The sequence below is a fragment of the Venturia canescens genome, chromosome 2 (genome assembly GCF_019457755.1).
Source record: "Venturia canescens isolate UGA chromosome 2, ASM1945775v1, whole genome shotgun sequence".
NCBI classification, from domain to species: Eukaryota; Metazoa; Arthropoda; class Insecta; order Hymenoptera; family Ichneumonidae; genus Venturia; species Venturia canescens.
The window spans coordinates 21,012,471-21,029,579 of NC_057422.1; the positions used below are offsets into that span (position 1 = coordinate 21,012,471).

Below are 17,109 nucleotides of genomic sequence, written 5' to 3' on the forward strand. Positions count from 1 at the left end.
GAGTATACCATGAAATGTTCTCGCAGCATCCTAGGAAGAAGCATCAGGAAATATATGTCTACCGAGAAACAAGCAGATGTTTGAGCAACGTTGTCGAGGACCTTCTAGGCCAACGAGGTTCGCTCTCTCTTTTCCTCGCTCTTTATTTTTATTTTTATATCTCTTTCCGCTAATTTTCTCTCTTGGGAACTCGCAAGGTGGTCCGAAAATATGAATGACATAATTTTCTAACGTAACATTTCTTTCCCACGGTCCTTTTTCATTGATAAAAAAAAAGAGATTCGGCAATTGAAAGTCAAAAAAATTCATGTGAAAAATGTTCTAACGTCTGTTGAATTGTTCAAATAGTGTAAATAACGTTGACGACGGCAACGTTTAATTTGGTATTTTTCAAACTTTTCAGTTCAGTGCTCTCTTCAATCGCTTCAAACTGTCGTGTTAATTTTCATCCGAAATTCAACCATAAAATTGATTTCATAATCCTTTCCACAGAGCGACGTGGATACAAAACATATGGAAAATATTATTCACTTGGGACGAGGAAGAGAATTTATCAATCGATCAACCTGACACCGTTTGCGTTCGGATCGCCTTTCAACCACAGGTTCGCACCCTTCGTACTGGGTCGTACGGTGTTCGGGTTGCTTACATATTTTTCTACGTGGTTCGCTCGAAAAGGGACATTGAGAAAACATTGTGAATGAAAATATTGTCGAGACGAAAGAATTAGGATTGTTTTCAAGATCAGAGGGAAGGCACGTCAGGTGAAACGAAGAAATATTTTGATACCCAAGACTTTTGATCTGGCAATCCACACAGAGGGGAAAAATACGTTGAATTCTCACGATGTTTATGGATCTACGGGATAAACCTGTCGAGCTCCGCAATTCACAGAGTCACCCAAAGTCCGGCACAAATTTGCTTTTATGCTCGTTTTATGCGTTTTTCGCTGTAGAAAGAATGATTTTTCTTTCTTTTCCTCGCTACTAAAGTCATACTCAACGAGACAGACGCTGGAAGAAATTCGTTTCACACATCCTAGACATTAGAGGATCGAGAAATGGCAAATTCGTCCGCAATGTTAGTGCTGTATTTACGCATTTCACAGTGCATAAGTCCGCGACAGATGTGCTTCGTCGCGGAATTTCATCTTTGCAATACGGAACACCTATGCTCGTACTCACGATCGACGACTGTTGTTCTGCCCCCCCGTTGTGTACTTTACGAGCTTAACGCGGTTCGTTCATTCGCGTAAATTGCGACCTTCTTACTTTGACGCCGGAAACGTCCAATCGCTTCTTTTTGCCTTCCCGCTCAATTTGCCCAGTTTTGTCTTCAATACTTATCTGATGCGAGTCACTTGACTTTCCTTTTTCCGATTCGGATATTGATTTTTTCAAGCCATCTTATTCCTATCGCAGGCTGCATGAATCAAACTTGATTGCGAGCGTCGGACGACGAGCGTCCACTTTGAATGGTACGCTTCGCGTCAATGTCGTACCAACGAGGAAGGACATGTGCTGGAGAAAATCATTCGAGCTTCGATGCGCTTCACGCGTCAAGATTTTGCAACATTCTCTTGATTGAACATCTTTCTTATTCACATTATAATTAGCTATTTCAATTTCTATTCATGATTTTGATACTCTGTCGCCATAAAGCAATTCTGCAACGCACTAAACGCGTTTCTTTGTGGGTCAAAATGTAATTGGCAGGCTCGATAAACTCAAAATTCTTAAAATTCTGAAAATATACAGTAGAAGCAATGAACAATGAAAAACAAATGAAAGAACAATGTGGAAAAAATTAACTACAATCTGTAAACAATAGTTGAAAAAAAAAAAAAAAACAAATTTTTAGGTTGAAGTTTTCCTATGTTTAGCTTGTCTACTTTTCTATGTTAAGACAGAATTATCCATAATTCGAATGAGTGATGATCTCTAGTTTTCCAGTATAAAACTTTCAATTCGAAAAGTAGCAAACGACCTGGTTGAATTTCTTGGTGAAATATGAAGAGAAGTTTCTCGCGGGACTGGAACGAAGCTTCGATGGCTTGATAAAAAAGTGGAAGACGAGACTTGAATGTGCTGTCGGATAACGATATTAAATATTACAATTTATACCCGTATTTCTATTGGATTAATTATGCCCACGTTGGGTGGTGAAACAACGACATGTTCCGCTCGTTTTATGCTTTGCTGAGCCAACAAAAATATTCTATTCAGGGGCGATTGTATTGAATTTTTCAATTTTCAATTTCAGAATCACGACAGTTCGTTCTTTCGATCGCCCTTCTGCCCAGTCACGTCTCTCCATAATCCGAGCGGATTCCGAACTATCTACAAGTGGGAAAATCTTACTCTGTTGACTGTAAATATTGTGGGCATATGAAGGATCCTCAATTTATTTTTCCAGTAGACTCTCGAAAGTGTCTTCTCTTAACAGAGTCAACAATAAAAATTCGGAGAGCAAACACGTGTAATGTTTACAGTCACACGGGAGAAAGGTTTGGAAAATTTGTTTCTTACTTGTCTGACATTTACTTTGGTAGTGTGAGAAATCAATATTACCTCATTGTGTCTGTTTTCTGTGGGACGATACTCCAAAAGTTTAATTTCACACCTGATCATTTCACAAATCTAACGCAGAATGCAAAATTGTTTGCCATTACGAAAGATGATTAATCTCATTAGAATAAATTAACAAGAGATAATGGATCTGATCATTCGTATGCCCAAGGTTTCGTCGTATCCTAACGATAGAATAGTAAAAAATGAACATTCAGAATTTTATATACATTTATATTATTTAATCACTTATATGAGGTCGAAATGTAGGTATTTGAAAATTTGTCAAGTCGATTAACGTTTTTGCTTCTGCGTTACGCAGCCTCATAATTATTCATCGTTCGTGGCCGATGCTTTTTCGTTCGTACGAAGCTCATTTACGAGGAAGAGAGGCTGTGGAGTAACAATTTCACGAGACACATAAATCATAAAGGCCCGAAGGAAGAGAAGGACTGAGCGTAATTAACGATCGCGAGGGATATAATCGCCTCGTGTGCAAAGTCTGATGGGGACTCATGAGCAAATCACTCGAAACGTCGAGAAAGATTTTCAATAAAACACATACACGCACAAGCACACGCAAACGAATAGTTTTTTCGAGTTAATTAATGAAAAAGGAGGACAATAACGCGCTACGATCGGATTGGCAGATTGCTCGCAGAAAGTTTGGAGAAGTTTGCACTCGCGTCAAAGGAGATGGAAATATGTCAGCCTGGTTGAAATCTCGTCACGGTGAAACCGTAAAGTAATTACCTCGAAAACCTTGGCAATGCTGGAGTCGGACAAATGTAATTTTGATAGTAGGCAGCTGGTGATGCGCGTACAAAATCGTAACTCCGTTGGATTTTTTGGAGCCGGGACGAATTTCAGTGACAACGAGTTACCGATCAAAGTTCCATTTCCAGTCCGGTCTTTCTGTGTCAAGATATTCTGTATTTTCATAAGAGAGTAAGATGAGAGGCAGCGAAGAAATAGAGAGAAAGAGAAAACAATATTTTGCTTCTTGTCTTTGAATCTCGAAGCGGAGGTTGACGCGTTTTTATGACCGAAGAGGGACATTATTCCCGAATATAGAAAGAAGCTCTCTATTATGTTGGCCACTTAATTACGACTCAAGACTCTGGGAGGTCTTCTCACCACTGTCAAAACTTTCGGCCGACTTGACAACTGTTTGACCGCCGTTCGAGGCCAAATATGAAAGGATTTCAACGAAAAGCCACGAAGAGTCGGGAAAAATTGAGTGTACCTGTCTATTGGAGGATTTTCTTCAACGGGTCATCACTGCGAGAGAAAATAAAGAGAAAAAGGTCAAAGATTATTTCCTTATTCCCGCAGTTCAGTACCTGCAAATGGTGCGGATGGGGACTAAGAGCGAGAGAAAAAAAGAAAGATTGAGGGAAGAGCCGTTCGTTCTACTAACAAATTCGCTGACGGGAAGCCTTCGCTATTGATCTCTCGTTGACTCCTTTCAAAGATTCCACTTTTTTTAACGGAGCGATATATAACGTGTGTTAAACTTGCCCATCGAGAAGCTCCATAAATCGTTGAAGCGCCATAACTGTCAATCGTCAGGCAATACGAGCGCGTTGTTATGGACTTGAGAAAGAGTAACGCTCTCGTGACTTTGTTTATTTTCTCTTTCTGCTATTTGCCCTACGCTATTTGCATTTCCATTTGGGCTAAATTGCAATTTCATAGAACATATAATTTTATGATAGTTTATCAGAAAGATCGAATTCAACCGAAAATGGTCGATTTTCTTGCACCTTTCAATGTTCTTCCATGTATATTTAAAGTAATTAATATTTTTGTGTGTTCTAGGAACAATAATATAAAGCTTCCGGATTCTTTCGGATTTCTTTCGACTTGACATCCAACTGGTTATTTTTTCAATTTTATAAATCTATCGAATCCAGCAGCAGCAAAAAGCTTATTAAACAATGTATACAAGTAAAGAAAACAATGATGCCCTGACTTGAACGGAACTCGACTTAGGTAATCGGGTACAGCATACAATGGCCAAGTACAGAATGAGACACAAGTGAGTAGCTGTGATATAAAGCAGAAGAAGAAGAGGAGGAAGGACGAACAGAAAAAAAAAGATAAAAAGAGGAGTAAATGAGGGAGAGAAGGGAGTCAACCTTATAATACAACTTTATAATAGGCAGGACATTACATACGACAGTGACACTGTGTGGCGTACAGCACGAGGTCTCTTACATGTACACTAGTGCTCTCTCAAAGAAGTAGCAATTACAGGTGACTAAGGTCAGTGTTAATACGACACTTGCGTGAGAGTAGGAGTTCCAAAAATGATATGCTTTGCGAACGAACTGGCCATGCTTACTTGCGTAATAAATATATATGTATGTGCCTTTTCTGGTTTACACAATAACGTACTTTAACGTATACTGCGAGCCCCGAATATAAGTGAGGCTTCGGTGCATACACACTGTTTTGTTTTGTCGCATTTTCGTCGTCATATACTACGGGAGCACAAAAGTCTCCCGGTCGCGAAGAATATATTAATTTAGTAAGTTCCATTTTATTCTGTAGCATAGAATCAACTGCGAGGTACGGGCCAGTAATTAATGCGTGTATATGGGCGAGTTTATGTCGAGTTGGCCTGTGAGCTTTGAGCCTTCATGTAGAATATTCAAAGTTTTGTTTCAATCGTTTAAATTTAGCGTGACAATTCGATATTTGAAATAAAATTTGTTTGTAAAATAAATTTTGTGTGATGAACAAAAAAGTATTGACGATTGAAATTCAATTTGCTGTATCTACGATAATTTTCGTAGTGACTTATACTTTTTCAATTATTTTGAGAAATATACTTCTCCACGATGCTTTCCATGCCGAAAAATGGAAAGAAAAATCATAATTTGTTGCGTACGAAAACAATTTGATGTAGAATGCCTGATATTTATATAAGATCGGAAGGCTTTTCCAAGTGCCTCACGGTCGTCGTAATTACACGTTAAGGAGTTTGTCTGAATGCGCCTCTCGGGTGGAGTAAAGGTCGTGATATCATATACAATTATTAGCACGAAATTCAATTCTACTTTACTCGTTTCTTTATTACAAGATATTATAATTTTCGTTCACGACAATAACAGCGAAAGCAGTTTGTACTAATGAAACAGAAATTTTGAATTTTTTATTGAAAATTTCGAACAAATTGATCGGCGTGAATTCAATGTTTTTCGAAGTTTGTATTTTGAACCAATTGACCTTTGAGCGATCTTTCATTGTTTTTATTTTTAAGGTTATCGAGGAATAATGTGTTTTTTGGTACCTGAAAAAATCCTTCGTCGACAATGAGATTCCAACATTCTGGGCTTGCCGGGGTTAAATTCACCCGATTATGACACGTCTGATTATCCAATCGGAGAATTTGGTGCTGCACTTCGTTCATGTGGTTCGTTATCGGATCATTCGAGGATAAAGTAAGTTTGAACGATTTATCGTATTTATATCGATAATGTAAGCTAACAAACTTGGGAGAAGAGGGGCTTGAGTGGCTTTAACCACTTTGCGAAGTATCCTGACGAAGTTCGTATCGTTTGCTCGTTGATGGGGCGAGCACACACGCTCGAATAGAAAGAGATACGCGTGTGTCAGGCCCTAAGAGGACTCGGATTTTAACCAAACACTCGAAAGGACACTCCCATTCAGTGACAACATTTACTCGACTCTCGAAAGCCTCACAATTATCACGTAACTGTAAAAACCTCGTGTAAAGTCACTTTTACAGGCTGCTTTTTCTCAGAGATCAAGTTTTTTTTATTAATGAAGCCTGATCGACAATTTTCACGCTTGAGATTCTGTCACAGCTGAAAATTGACTGACATTTCGAACAATCTTTTCTTTTAATATTCGCAAAAAACGGAATCACTTTGATGTTAGCCTCAAAATCACGATTGTTTTCATCAGTTTTGCCATGAAATTCAGCTACTCAGGTTTTCGGTAAAATAACAAAGTTCCAAGTTCCTCATTTGTTGTCACATTGTCACAATAACCGTTGGCTCAGTTTTGTTTGATTAAAATGAAACTATCGATCGACATAACACTCTCGTAACACGACGATTAATTTTTGTCGTTTTATTCTTTCTCAGGCTCACGAAAGACGAAAAATATCCGAGCATAAAAGAACCGCGTGTCTTGCACGATCCTGAGCGGGCAACAACGAAGCAGACTCTTGACGCGCGCGCACGCTTCGACAGAAAGTACGTCTACCAAGGAGACTTCCATGCCGAAGTTGTTCAGGATGAGACCCGGTAGCAGAATCCAAGAGAGGGGATTTTTCCAACACTATTGGCTCTCCAACGCTTCAGGTGTCTCTCTACCACGTGGAAATATATCTGCGGGGACGAAACGTCATCTGGTTCGGGTCATTGTCACGATTCACGCGTTCGTTGTTTTCCAACATTGGTTTACTGTAAACGTGGCCCGTGCTCCAATTTTATATGCAAACAAATTTTATAAAGGAACTTCATTTTTTCCATATTATTCGAAAAGGAGTTCAAATACATCAATTTTTTATTTACAAATGTTAAAAAAGCTCACAAAGATCGAAAGTTTTCATTTTCTATATACTGGCCTTGAAAAAGATGTACGAAAAAGAATATTTTGTACTTTTTATATGATCGCTTAAATTCCTAAAGTAAGATTTTCGAATCAAGTTTCCGAGATGGGCGATTAGAAGGTCGTGTGAGAGCGAGATTCATCGTTGCGTTTTATCTCCGCAAGTGAGATCACGGCGATCAGGCCAATCGATTGATTAGAATTGATGTTTTATACTCTCACCTATCGATAAATCATATCCCACACAGGCTCGAGCTTTGTTCGATCGTTTATTTGATGCTAGGATAAATGACATTTTTTTTTCTCTTCGATGGAACGTCACCTATCGGAGATCGAGATGATCCGAGTTTCTCGGGGTCAGCAATGTCACGGTATTCTTGCCGAGATTTGACTGTTTGATGTGAATACAATGCGAGTCGTTACCAATCATTTGGACTCGCACGTTCTTCGACGCTATTTTCTAACGATATCCTAACGGTTATTTACGAAATGTAGGTTGAAATGAAATGTCGCGAGAGCATTTTTTCTATCATCGTACGAGATTTTTCATTCCAATTCCCTACGATTTGTCGATTTTCCAAATTCTTTCTATTTCTATAAATATATTTATGATTTCAGAGTTTCGAACAAAATATCGAAGTGAAAAAAATCAATGTCAGAAAGGTGTACACGGTTTTGGGTACGGTTTGAAAATTCTTGATAAAATATTGCTCGATACGAATACCGCCAATCTTTGTGTGACCTTCGAGAATGAGGTACCGTAAAATTATCTCAATTGAGTGTCGAAAAGGGATATTTTTTCTTGCGAACAAAGAACCCATCAATTGACTCGCAATACTTTTATATACCATAAGATCAAAAGACAAAAGACGTACTCGTTTGTCCGTTTTTTTGTTTTTCAGATCTCTTATGGTTGATCACGCGACGGTGTCGTCTTACACGATCGTTCATATATATATAAGTCAAAGAGACACGAACGATGCAAGTTTAATTGCAGGTTAAGCGACAATTACAATTAGCATCGCAATCACAAGTTTACGAGTGTCGCAAAAATGGCGCACGCAATAATTCCTTTTTTCTCCGACAAACCGTTATTGAGATATTCACAAATAATCGGAAGCGGATTCGACGAACCCTCTGCAAAGTTTTATTTTATCAGCCCCCTCGGATTGGTTTCTCTCAAGTTATAACATCTCAACAATGTCACGGTGAAGAAAGGATAAAAACAGATTAGAACTGTTCGTCTCCGCATTTAATTTTTATTTTATTCCCTGCAACATTTCAGGATGACTTCAAGGACACTCTATACGTTAATGCGCTCTGTAAAAATTACGTGCTCTTGGCATGGGTTGCATAAGAAGACGAGGAACGAGCGAGTTGATCTGTCGGTACGAGTACAGCACTGGAGAATCGTCTGCTGGTGGAAGAAGAAGAAGAAAAGGAGGAGGAGAAAAAAGAGAACGAAGAAAAAGGATGGAACAGTGTGCACGGTAGTAGGAACATGCCGCTTCTGGAACAACGACTGGGTAATAGTCGCCTATGATTATAGCAGTTGAACGCTCGTATATGCACCAACAGGGGCCTTCTGTAAAATATATCTCTATGTATATACGACTCTTTACGCGCATATACTTTAAAGCCCAGAGGCCAAGGTGATAAATTTCTATCCTGACGTTTTATATTTTCCGATAGGGATGAGACTGTGCACCCATGCCCCATCAATGCTCCACCAACCAACAGGTTTCTCTAATATTCATTTCTCCACTAAAATCTTCGAATTCTGCACTCTTTTCCTTTTTTATTCCATTGGTTATTTTACTTGGAATTCGATTATATTTTTACATAAACTCGAAGAAGGCGATCTTCGTGACTCGTAATAGCGTCACAGCGACACCAAAAACGAGGGGCAACAAAGAGATTTTAACTGAAATTTCATGAGATTTGTGAGCGAAGAAAAAAACTGTTGTTTGATTTTTATTTACTGAGGAATTTTGGAACTCCGGTCGTTGTTAAATGCACGGAGGAAAAGTTTTGTCACGATTATCAAACATTATTGTAATACCGAATTGAGCTCCCGGATTCATAACTAAAATCGTGAGAATTGGGGTGAAGTAATTTCAGCTCAAATAGAAATAAAAAAAAGTATAAACTGAAAGAAACGAGCAGTGAATGAGATTTTTCTTATTAACGAGAGAATTTCAAACAACGCTATTCAATCGTAATTGTACGAAGGGAAAGATTCGTTATTCGATACAAAAATAAATAAGTACATGGCAATTACATGTTTGTTAACATACACAAATTATGTTCGTGATGAGATATTGCCAAGAGTGTGAACTTCGATATCTGACAAGGGAGCCTCTTAATCCCAGCAATCATCGTATCTTTTATAACTAGATAATAATTAGTATTTTCCGCGTTACAAGGCGTGACATTGACATCTAATCTATTCTTTCGACTAACGAGCACTCTTTACTTCGATCTCGTTGCCCGTTGTCCCGTTGCTAAGCTGAATTATTTTCTTTTTTTTTTCTAGTTGGATGCAGCCAACGTCGATTGTCCGAAGGTCTTCGCTACTTCGCACCACGATCTATAAATAAATTGTCTAAATGCAGCTACGGATATCAAATATCCGTTGCGTAAAACACTAACGGACAAAAAACGAAGGAAGAATAAAAATCGGTTTGCTCCAAAATCGTCGCCCCACCAAGCGTATCGCGTTTTTTCGATCATCTCACATTGGACGACTCGATAGTTTCCGATGGAATGACGACCAATCCCGGAATGGAAGTTGAAAAAACGTCAAACTTGGAGTGCAGCTCAAGTGTGAAAAAACGGTACAGGCTAGATTAATTTTTGGAGTATTTTCATTTCTATGCACTCCATCGGAAAGTCAACGTTTCGTAAGATTTGACGGAGGTTTAGTGTCCGATAGGGAGGTAGAAGCAAGTAGTACGTAAAAGTAGCAGATAGACGTTGATGTCCCACACGTAGCGTTCACATTACGTCGCGGTTACGAGGGATAATTGTTGGGTGCGCAGTGTTGAGCTCTCTTTCCTTTTCGTTCTTCTCCCTCGCGTCTCATTCGTTTTTTCACACGGAGTACAGAATTTTTCGTTTGGTTCGTCCGTCGGATGAGCAACTCTTGGAACCCCCCCCTCATTGGAGATTTAAAAGTAACAGCAGCAGCATCGTACCACGAGGATTGGTACCGCGAGCCGCGGGTTCTCGTGGTCACCGTTGTAAATAACGAATGTACTGTTTATGGATCGTAAACGCCGCTCTAACAACGCTCCTATCCGGCGCTTTAGAAAGCCTCGAAGCTCGGTACTCTTATCTGTACGTTTCCTACTCCGTATATCACCATCCTCTGAGATTCTTCATACAAATATATACGTATACCATTCACGAGTATGTTTATGTTCGCAGGAACCTGTGCGAGGCGAGAAACGCGGCGTGCGAACCCCTAATTAGCGGGTTTTACTTCGGATTTTTGAGAAAAGCCTCATGTTATGTGTTGTACGTTTTGTAACATATAAACACATACGTATATCTATACGTTTATGTAATAGTAATAGGAGTGCATCCGCGAAATGAGAAATATGAGCGTTTTATCGCGCTCTCTCGGCCCCACAATGTTGCGGTATTATTTTAATCCAACATTTGTGCCCCCGAGCATTCACAGATGTTCTTTCGACGTTGAGAAAAAAAATAAGAAAAATATCAACACCACAAGCTCGAGAATAGCGACTAAATATTGTTCGAAGAAACCCCAGCGTCGTTACGTTGATTCGGTGTCGTATATTCAAGCAATTACACTTTTTTTTATGCCGATCCTAAACTGTTGTTAGTTTTGATTGGCCAGTTTGCAGAGATCTCGGTTCTAACTACTGCGTTGGGTGGCATTTGGCGCAGTTGCTAATCGTTACTTTGTTTTTTAAGCCTAATCAACAGTTTCTCGTGGATTGTACGCTTTATTTTGTCGTGATCAATGTTTGAAGAGCCAAGTTTTTTGAAGCAATATTATTTGAAGTATTTTATCGTATTTCAATAATTTCGGTATGAAAAGTAATGAAATGCAATTGCGATCTTACTTGGAACGAAACATGATGTGGGTGGTGGTGAGGATGATGGAGCTGGGGATGCGATATGTTGATCATTTCGTCGGATTCTGAATCTTTGCACTCGGACGATCGTGCCTCGTCGCTTCCGGGCTGAGTTTCTTCGCTGCTTCTAACGCCCTTGGCGTCCTCGTTGTCACAATCGACAACGCAATCTTTCGAGGACGATCCCTCACTTTCTTTCTTCCCCTTTCTCGCGTCCTGATCTAATTCCTTGAATAAAAAAGTCTCTAGGCTGTTAGAAATGTTGATAATTATGAACGAGTTGTGAAAATTTGAATGCTGCGTTAAGCTTTTTTCACTTTGATGCGTGAAAATAAAAAATTCAATCATCCATCATCGAACGATTTGGAGTTTGCGCGTTCTGTTCATTGTCTTTATAACTCTCGCGAAATTTTTAGTCCCGTGAAAAGAATATTTCAACCCCAAAACGATCGTCTACTCAGGATTCGATTGTCCATGTTCGTAAATACGCGTGACTTATTATTGCGAGGATGTAAATCGAAAGGAGTGAATATTTGATACAAACCTCGGTTTGGTCCTCGTCGAGGCCGACGAGCTGAAGGGCCTCCTCGAGATTAAAACCGTCGGGCAAGCCGAGCGAATCGTTGCCGAGTAAACCCTCGACTCCTGTTCCACCTAGGAGACCATCGCTCAGTAATTCCGAGGTGAAATCATTCTCGAGATCCAAAGAGTCGTTGAGGCCGAGCGAATCGTCGTTGAGACCGACCAACGAGTGATCGTTCAAGTTTAACGTTGGTTCACCCAGTAATAAGTGATCCTCGTTCTCAGCACTGTTCCCTGCTCTGCTTCCTCCGGGACTTCCAGAACTGAGTATATACTCGCCTGCAAAGATTTACTCCATCAACGCGAAATTCATCGAGCCACTGATAGTCTCGACGTCAACATTTTCTCAGGTTAAACTCTTTTCGGGACGAAGCAGTACTCTTTTGCTTCTGTAAATAATTGAAAACTACCTTCGAGGGACTAGACAAATTTTCGTACTTTTTTAGAATATTTACTGAAAAATCAGTAGTAAATTTGTGGGCTAGCGTTGTTTCGGACTCTTTGATTAAGGTATTTCTTTCACGAGCCTGAATATTCTACAAATAACTGATTTTAAATGACAGCAAAGTAGCGAATAGATTGGCGAAGTTTCAGGCCAGTTAATCGACATTTAATGAACAATTAAAACTTGGAAAATGGTTTAATTTATACAGGAGCTTGTGGGATTTCATCATCACTACATTTCTATTCAATAATTTATATACTAAATAATTATAAGTTCCTGATACAAACTGTCTCGCGGATAGAAAAAAATGTAAGGAATCCATAGCGACGATAAAAATAAAGGGTTACCGAATGCTTAAAAAAGGAGATATTAAGATGATGGATCAGTCGGTAATCACAACCGTGAGTGCGAGAGAGATAGCTGCAAATTTTGAAAAGGAAATTTTTCCACATCGTTCGCCTGATCGAAAAAATAAAAATGTCATCGGATTTTTGCGATCGTGCTGCGTACGATGACATTTTTATTATTTTAATCGGACGAACGATGTCAAAGAGTTTCAATTTCAAAAATTCGAGGTGTGATTACCGACGGATCCATCATCTTAACGATAGAAGTTGGAAAAATGTCAGAAGCAGAAGCTTTTCCTAAATAACCGTGACTTCTCAAAGGTTAGGAATCAGTTCAAATTTCGAGTGGCCCAAACACGCTCATGCGAAAGGTGAAATACCTTAAAACAATTGCGAAATGGCTGAAGGATTAGCGCGTTAATCACACGGAGTTTGGAGTAATTTTCATAAAGATTGATTCACAGAAAGAGTTCTGTGAATCCTGTGAATTGTACGTACATTTGAAAAAGCATTTATCAAAGAAAGTTAAAAAAATGCATGTTTTTCAATGGAGCTAAAAATACCTTATATAATTGTACGATATCCGATCAATGTCACTGTGAAAAGTGTCTAATTAAGCTCGTCGTAGACAGTCGTTTGAGAAAAATCAAGGGAATAGGAAAAACTATAGACAAATTTATTCGAGTACATAAATTCTGCACTAAACACAGGCTCGGTGAGCGAGAAGCTGACGTGATTGTCGTGCCTAACGCCCAGCGTCTCTCGGTTAATGGCAAAAAGTGTCGACAAAAAGGGAATCATCGCGAGGACACAGATTTCGCAAATTTATGCACGCGGCTATCGATACGCGTACGGATTTTCATTGGCGTATCGGAGGTACGATGTCATCACGTTTTTTTTCTTCCCCGCGACACGAGCGAGTGCTAGGCTGTCATTTCAGTATGTTTCTTTTCACACGACACTTCCATTATTACTTTTCCGTGTCGGGGTTCACACACTCGTTACTTTTTCACGAATATAATCTTATTTTAATAGCACCGCCGTGTTTTTTTTTCGTTTTTTTTTTTTTCTTCTTCTTCAAGTTTCAGAAGACAGCGCGTTTCCTCCGGATCGTAATTGACGTCGATCGTGAATTCGTTAATCGATGATCGAAGCGTGAAAAATCGATGAATCGGCGGGATGAAGAAAATAAAAAGAAGGACGAGAGCTCTCGAACAAAACCTCTCGTGCCTCGTGGCACTTGAAAAACTGACGGGGAAGAGGCAGAATTTTTAAAAGATGAAAAGAACTGACGGGTCAGTCAGTCGGCGAGGCTGCGTGAGCTCGAAAACCGAAGAGAGAGCGAGAGAGAAAACGTAACTAATTGAGGGACAACAGGGGGTTGCTGGCGTAGATCCACCTGCTGACTATACCGCGAACCTCTCGTGTCTCCGCCCTCTGACCAATCGTTGACTTTCGCTCTTCCCTACTCCGACCTGTATTTTTTGTATGAGCACGCCCGACAGTATCTACTTTTCGAGCCAACGATTTTTCATTTTTTCCATTCCCCTGATCGCGCCATTTCCAAGTTAAATTCGTCGAGTTTCTTCATGCTGCCAGCATATCTTTACGGAAAACATCGATGAAACGAGGAATGCGAAGAAATTTGGAGAAAGCAAACGTGAAAAGGAGGCTAAATTAACATTGCAGAGAATCATCAAAAAATGTTGCATCCGAATCCGCGAAACGCGTGGAAATTCAAGGTTTCTATTTCTTCTGATTGATCGATGAAGCTCCAGCTTCGCACAGCCTCGCGAGGACCCAGAAGACTCGATTCTAGTTCCACGTTTGTGTAATTCTTCAAAAAATTCACAAAATCAGCACGAGCGCGCGAGTGTTAATAACTCGAAAGAGGAGTTAACAGAAGGGAGTGCAAAAAATATGACGCTGAAGTTTGCAACGTTGGAGTCCAACGAAATCATCTAAAAAAACTCTCCAATAATTTCAGTAATTCTCCAATTCTGTTCTCCCTCGAATTTGCAATTCCTAGTTTTTCAGTCTGCACCGATACTTCGTGAAATAAAAAATCGGTGACGCAGGCTCGTCAAAAAAGATGCTTCGATTTTGGGGAGACAGGAGAGAAAAAGGGATAAAACGTCTTGAGATATTTCGCTCAGCATGCTTTAGGCCTGGATTTTTTTTGTGCCAAGCACCGGGATGTTATTAGAGATAATAATCGCAAGAAATAATAATAATTCCCGAAGCGTCGAGGCCTTTCCTCGGTCAGGTAGAGGAGATCACCTGCGAGAGGAGAGCCAGAACTCGAAGCCAAAAGTACACGAACACATACATGTGTATAAGGGATGCTTTCCTTTCTGCGGTTGACTTTGAGTGCGGCCCAAACCGGCGGAGTAAGGTCGCACCTTTCGGATGCCTATTACATTAACGATGTGGCGCGTTGGCAGCCATTGTCTGGCCCAAATGCGCCTCTGAGTGAGCGATAATGGCCGCCAGTAATTTGGATGAACCACCCTCTTTCGAAAAAAAAAAAAAAAAACAATAATTCCCTGCATCGGAGACGTTCACCACTCACGGCATTTCACCTACGGGAAATACGAGCTTTTTAACGCTCAGTGGACTCGAGAAAAAAAAAAAAATAATGCGATGACCCGACCGATCGATCGAGCTGGCGAACCGGCGTGCTCTATGAAAAAACATTTCAGTCAACTCGGTTCCATAATTTTTGAGAGATTCGTCGAGCAAGAATGGAATTCGACGTGACAAAAGTTGTGGCGATGGAATCGTGCGCAATTCTGTAGGGCGAAAAGACAAAAATTGATTTTGCTCGTGATAAATAATCCAGCGGAATCAAGAAGTTATTGCTGTTCCGGGCGATTCGAAAAAAGCGAGTGAAATTCGAAAAACCATTGGAATTCGTGAAACTATCGCAAATCAGAGATCGCGCTGGTTCGAAATGCGTTAATTCGGCGATGGACACAAGCGGAGCTTCTGATAAGCGAACGAAACGGAGCGTAGCACGCTCTGCGGTGGAGGAAGATCGACAGATGTCGATACTCGATGATTCAGGCGTTTTTTCCACCGTTCCTCGGCCCCGAAGCCGCCAAGAATAAACAAATTGAAGAAGAATTTATATCTCGGAGTGCAGTCACAGATGCACAATGCGAGCGAAGGAATAACGAAAAGAAAAACGGAAGAAAAGATCACGAAGTGATTCTCCCGAGGGAATGGATTATGTGTGCGCGAAGCTGCGTGTTTTTTTCACCTCCGCGCAGAGTCAAAAGTTCATAGAGAGCCCAGAAAAAAGGTAAGTCTAACCGAGGACGTGAAAAATTCGCAACATCACGCGCGGCCCGATGGAGGAATATTATTTCTTTCAATTTTTCACCGGGCCCTTTGAAGCGAAGAAGGAAAAGGGCCCGTGAGTTTTCCGGGGTCGGGCCGGGGGGGATCGAAGCTTGTAACTAAAGCGGTTGTGCACACGAAAAAATATGGACGCGTATAAATGTATAAGCTTTTCTGACAGATCATTTCTCATATTTTTCAACGTTCCGCAGGCGTGCGCGTTCGACAGGACGCGAGAGCGCAGCGAGTCTACCTCTCTTAACGATCCTTGATAATAATTCCGGCGTTACTTGACACATTTTCCCGAAGGGTCTATCGGAATCTCTTTTTATTTATGTACACGTGTGTACACGCGCGGATACCGAATATCTCGAAGGTGCGCGCATCGTATCCGCATACCGGTCAGACTTGAAATACATTCGTCCGGAGCACAAAGGACCATAATAAACCAAGTTTTTCCAAACGAAAATCGGATGTGCCGGGGAACGTGTCTGCTCACAGAGACTGTTACAAATGCCCGGACGACCCGTCGGGGAAGCCGTCATCGAGCATTGTCCTCGTACGAGTGACAAATATATCGAGAGACGATTTTGTTCTTGCACCGTTTCTCTCTCCATTGTCACGCTTCGGTAGATGGGATTGGAGGTCTAACGAGAGGAAAAGATGCGATGAGAAACGTCAGAGTTTCGTGACGTCTCATTTTCGCGAATGGCTTTCAATCGCTGCTTTACAGAAGGGCGGGGGGGGGGGGGGCTTCGACGATTCGGAGTACGGATGATCGGGTCAGTCAACCGGACACTGCGGTTCGATCGTTAATTATGCTGGTTCATCAATTACTTTTACTGTTTGCTGTTCAGGAGGGTCGAAAATTGGTGAAAATTGGTGAAAATTGGTGCTCGTTGGAGCCTCGTTAGAGACCGGAGGGGGAGCGATTTTTACCGTCGGGAAGCTCCTGCTGCATTTGTCGGCCGAATTGATCGTAAGTTTCGAATTGTATTGACGTACCTTAAATGCGGAGTAATCCGGAGATCAAATAATCCAATTTTCACTGTTGAGTCTCACAGGGTAGCAGTGTTCTGTGTAAATGAAGTGGGTCTGTGTGTTAAAACGTGTGTTTACGTTGTTAATTGGTG

The 17,109-nt window shown here is 40.6% G+C and overlaps 1 protein-coding gene across 10 annotated transcripts in view; it reads right to left on the reverse strand.

Moving 5' to 3' along the window:
- Nucleotides 1–17,109, reverse strand: part of cnc (cap-n-collar) — a 117,587-nt gene that overhangs the window by 25,821 nt on the left and 74,657 nt on the right. For all 10 annotated transcript variants that reach the window (XM_043411575.1, XM_043411573.1, XM_043411574.1 and 7 more), the window contains 2 exons: nt 11,805–12,121; nt 11,249–11,488 (listed from right to left, as the gene is read on the reverse strand). In XM_043411575.1, coding sequence (XP_043267510.1) covers nt 11,249–11,488; nt 11,805–12,121 — 557 coding nt within the window. The remainder of the gene's footprint in view (nt 1–11,248; nt 11,489–11,804; nt 12,122–17,109) is intronic.